This window comes from Crocodylus porosus, unplaced genomic scaffold (assembly GCF_001723895.1).
Source record: "Crocodylus porosus isolate Cpor-Errol unplaced genomic scaffold, CroPor_comp1, whole genome shotgun sequence".
Taxonomy (NCBI): Eukaryota; Metazoa; Chordata; order Crocodylia; family Crocodylidae; genus Crocodylus; species Crocodylus porosus.
The window spans coordinates 179,267,180-179,272,337 of record NW_017728886.1 but is presented as its reverse complement, the minus strand read 5'-3'; the positions used below and the strand labels follow the sequence as shown (position 1 = coordinate 179,272,337).

General features: G+C 47.5%; 1 protein-coding gene across 3 annotated transcripts in view; it reads right to left on the bottom strand.

Annotated features, from left to right (window-relative positions):
• Positions 1 to 5,090, bottom strand: part of PIEZO2 (piezo type mechanosensitive ion channel component 2) — a 498,844-nt gene extending 493,754 nt beyond the window's left edge. For 2 of the 3 annotated variants that reach the window (XM_019545872.1, XM_019545881.1), the window contains exon 1: positions 4,781 to 5,090. In XM_019545872.1, coding sequence (XP_019401417.1) covers positions 4,781 to 4,844 — 64 coding nt within the window. In that variant the 5' untranslated portion in view covers positions 4,845 to 5,090. The remainder of the gene's footprint in view (positions 1 to 4,780) is intronic. The other variant, XM_019545888.1, reaches the window with a different exon arrangement.
• Positions 5,091 to 5,158: the final 68 nt, after the last annotated feature.

Sequence of the window (5,158 nt, the reverse complement as noted above, 5' to 3'; positions counted from 1 at the left end):
TATATGCAGTAATTCTTGCTTTTGGTCTGGCTACTGAACTCCAAAAATTGACTCTCTCACCTTTTCAGAATTTACACCTTTTATCTTGGTCAGAATCGAGATGTGTAGGGTAGAAAAAGTTGGAAAATTAACAAAACTCATTAATAGAATTAAATAAAAACAATTGGATAGAGATGAGCTAAAAATCATGGTTTACATAGAGGCTGTGGTTTAAGGCTTTTTAGACAAAATGAAGCAATTAGCTTAAGACTGTATTTATAATTAACCTCTTTAAAATGCTGAGGTCTGATGGCAGCAAAGAGGGAAATAGCATTCTGCATATTAGAAGCTCATATGAATACTATACCAAACAATCAATTTATGCCAATTCCAAGGTAGTCAGTGCACTAAAAATATGGTTTTTTTTCAATGCAAATACCACAAGCTCTGCTTCCTTTTGTGGATTTTTTAATATTAGTAATAAAAATAATAATATACCCAACAATAAAATTAGAACTTACTAGTCTTACTAAATGTAGCATTCTCTCTCTGAAAAATGTTAACTGTGAGGTGAGTTGGAAGTCTTATGTGCTTTAAGGAGTTCTCTTGTACCCCAATCACTCATGTCAGACAATGCATAAATGTTGCCTTATTTCACTGGCCAGAAGAATACTATGGTAGATCAATAGCAAAACCCCAAGGCTGTGCCAGAGGCTTCATTTTATAAGCTTTTGTTTTCACACATGTGAGGTTCTTGTTTTTAATAGGCACTTAGATCCGTAATTCTCTAGGCTCAAAACAGAGATGAAATAAATGCTACTAAAAACAAATCAATCCTTTATCACCATGGGTTATCCTTTTTCCTTGAACATATTTGGAGTTACATGCAGAAAGCAAAACATCAGCATTTCTGTCCTGACCCCAACTCACTAATCTTACCAATCATACCTGAGAGGCACAGCAAGGAAAATAAGTAGCTATATCAGTGAGCTCTTTCTTAAGCATCATCCTTCAACTAAAAACTGCTTATTTTAGCAGTTTTAAAAATACATAGCCCCTAACAGTTTGGGGCATCTGGTGTGTTATTTCCCCAATATTTTCCAGCCTATTTAATACTGTAATATAGTATCATTAATGTCAGAAATCAGACAGATAAATTCCATGCCACAGTGGCAATGTGAGACAGTAAATCTATTTTGTTCAATAATCACACAATAGTTGACTTTATACTGCAGGCGTGGGAGAATAAATTTGCTTCTTGACATGGTATTGCTGAGAAGAGGCTAGAGTAGAATGAGTTCTACTGCACTATTCTAACCCATACTTCTGGTATTGAAAGAGTCACAGAGGTAAAAATCACTTTGGTATTCTAGTCACTATTTGTCCAGAATCCACTCTGAGCTCTCTCACAGTTTGAAATAAGTGACAACCTGTGCTCAAGAAGCTTACGATAACAAGAAGTGATACCATGCAGCCCTGGCAGGCTTTCATCTTCAAGAGCATAGCAGTCACAACTTTGAGACTTTAACAGTAAAAACTTATGCATGATGCGGTATATCAAGTTAATATCAAACCAATGCCCATTGCAAATATCCTTTTTCCACATCCCCAAAAAAAGTTTCAACAACCCAGAATCCAAAAATACCTAGACCAGCTCTTAAAACTTTAATTATTTATTGTTCTAAATATAATTCAACTGAGAATATCTCATGACAATATCAGTTTACATTTACAAAGATAACTACTACAGTACTAAACAAACAAACAAAAAAACCCCCACAACTATATATGTGCTATGTGGACAACAGTGCTGTGCACAGATATCCAATGTAGCCTTCATAGCAGGGACGATTTGCTTAGACAAAGCACTTCACTCATGCAGCCATGCTGGGAACTCGGGTATCGATGCATGGCTCTGCATTGTGCCGTATAGACATACCCTACAACACAACAATCAAGGTAGCTAAACATGTATGAAACTAATCTTTTCAGAAATTAAGAGAACGGCAAGGAAAGATACTGTTGTCAGCAGCACTTGGTAGCAAGGCAATGTCATCAACTGTATGCTACATTTTATAGTATGATGTCAGGAGTACATTTTTCTAGAATTATATCCCCCTTGTACTGTAAGTTTCCCTGAGTCCCTCTTTACACTCCAAGGCTCACATATATATGTTATTGTTGGAACAAAATATATAAATACTCAAAAGATTTACAATTTCAAAGAGTGATCAGTTTACCATCCTAGCTATTCTTACTGACTAGAAGCAAAACCACTCATTTGTCAGGAAGTAAAAGTCCAAAGCCTGCCTCGTCATCTTGAAGGGTGTACACACAAACATTTGGGAATGTTAACTATGGCCAGTCTGGAGAAAGAAGAGCAGCACATGCAAGCACTGCCGAGTTCTTTAAGAGGTCATCCCAATTTGAACAGGGAGATGGCAAAAAGACAGGCTGCTCAACTATACCCCTCTAGACCAGAAATGGCATGCCTCATGCCCTCCAGAATGCAACTAAATTACCAGTGCCTTGTGCCCTACAGCACTGGGTACCTATGCACCCTGTGAAGCAGGCATTAAAACAAACAAACAAACAAACAAACAAACAAACAAAACAAACCCCACAAACCTGGTTACATTTTCTATTCACATTCCATTAGCCAAATGCCCCCTCCCCATTTCCCCTGCCCCAGAAGGCCCAGACATAGGAGCACCAGGTCCCCTGCAGGTTTTAGGGCCAAAGGAAATAGAGACCAACCCTGCATTGATTAGATGAGGCTCCCATATGGAGGTGCACCCCAACACACTGAAGGCATGCTTAGTGCCAGAACCTGAAACCACCACTTCCAGGCAGAGAAAAGCTGGCAGGCAGGGGGAAAGGCTTTCTGTCTGCCAAGCTGAAGAGCTGTATCCCAAGTGCACTATGCTCCCTCCCCGGGCAGGGATTAATGCAAGCGGCCCCTGGGGAATCTCCCAAAGCCTCGCCCCAGCCAGGGAGCAGGGTGCTGGGCCTGGATCTGCCTGTTTCCCTCAGCCCCAACCCAGCCCTCCCACCCCCAGGTTTGCTCTCAGTCTAGTGCATGGGTGGGAACTAGCTACACCCTGAGGGAGGCTAGGAGCGTAGGAGGGGGCCAGCTTCGCCTGCGCCCGGCCTGACACACATGCCTCCTGCTTGCACCCAGGGAGTTGCAGGAGAGGATCTGCCCTCTCCCGGGCTGTGCAGCGGTGCCCTGCAGCCCATCGTCCTTCACAAGTGAGTGAAGGAGCTGCCAAGGCTCTCCAGTTCCTGGCTCCAAGCTCACCCCTTTGCTCCTTTGCCCTTTCCAACTGCACTTTTCCCTACGCTCTGGGAAAGCAGAGGGAGCAGCACTGCCCTGTCTCAAAGCCACAGGACTTGCCGCCACTCAGCGGCAAGGGAGAAGATCCAGCCTTATTGGCCTCCTATGACCCCACTCTTGAGCATGAACATACTGGAGGGGGCAAGTCTTTCTCTTCTCCTTGTCCCTTATGATCACATAACTGGTTGGGGGGAGCAAGTGCCTGCCTCTGCTCCACACTGAAGTTTAGGATGTAGAAAGCCCCATTGCTGCCAAGAGATTAACTATTCAGAAATGGGAGAAAACTTGGTGTCTCACACAAGATTTGGACTCTCTGCAATACCACACACACCACCTTCTACATAAGTCCTACTCATGCTTGCAACAGCTGGCCCTGTCCGTAGGCAGGGATACATCCATCGCAAGTGAAAATGCAGTGCAGTATTAAAGGGACCTTTGATAATACTTTATGCATCTATACACATGATCTATTTATCTTTGTATACACATATCTACCTACATACAATCTATCTACATATTTAATCTTAATCTGTCTGTCATTCCTGCTAGAGCTGCCACAGCGATCCTGCTCTGGTCCCGCAGTTCCAATGAAACCCATAGCGCAGGTTTAGATACCCTGACCTGACAGCAACTCAGTCCCAAGCCCCTTCTGGAGTTTTCTAGTTTCGGATCGCTTGGCTGATTGATCCTCTTGCTTTTGGGACACTGAGGTCTTGGGTGCGAAACAGCTGCACTGGGGAGGGTTTGTCTGTCACCGAGTCTAAGCTTGATTTTCAAAGCCGGGGAAGCTGTCAGAGTGGCCGGCACTGCAGGTCTCAGTCCAAAAATAATACCACCCCCCTTTTCTTTTTTGTTTCCCCCGATGAATGCCTAGTAATAACACCATGCAATCCCTGCCCACCAGGAAAACGTCCTTGTTTCAAGCAAGGGAGAAAAAAAAAAAAAAAAATCGGGCAACCCATGCACTCCTGTTGCCCGCACGGATGCCCCTGTTTGAAGGGCACAGCTGCACCGGAGCAACCTTCTCAACAGGCGCTGGGTTTGGAAACAAACAGCAAAAAGAGCAAAGAGAAAGGAAGGTGGCACGAAGCGGCCACAACGGGTCGCCCCTTTCCCTAGGGCTGCCCAAGGGAGGGTCACCCTCCCAGTTCCCCCAAGCGCCAGGTCTGGGGGGCGCCCAGCCACCAAAGCCCCCCGCTCCCTGGAGGCTGCAGGCTCGGAGCCCAGCGCGTAGCAGAGCGGGTGCTGAAAGGCAGAGGGGACAGGATATAAGGAGGCTCGTCCCCCCCACACACCCTGTCCCTCTCCAGCACTTCAGGTGTAGCAGGCTCGGGTTCAGAGGCCCCCCAGGCTCAGCACCGCTCCTTCCCTCCGAGGACCAGCCCCCGGGGCAGCAAGGGGACGGCGATGTTGTCTCCCGAGCTAAAGCCCCAGCGATCATCCCGCCCGGCAGCACGCACGTACCCGCGACCAGGCAGAGGGGCAGGAGCAGGCGGAAGATGAGCCCGCACACCACTTCTGTAGCCATTGCTCGGAGCGCCGGGCGGCAGGTCGAGGCGCCAACACAAAAGAGAGGTGGGGGGGGGAATCACGCCGGGCACCGCCTCATCTCGCGGCTAGGTCCAGCCTTGCCCGGCGCCGCGGCAGCGCGGCATGGTCCCTCAGCGGCCCCGCAGCATCTCCGCGGCGGCCCATGCGAACGGCGGGCTCCCCCGAGCCGGCGCTGTCATGCCCGGGGCATCCGGGGGGGAGGGGGAAGGGGAAGGGCAGGGCTCGAGCTCCGGCTCCCGGGACGCGGAAAGGCTGCCCCGTGCCGCCGGGCTCCCAGCCTGTGCCCGCGCT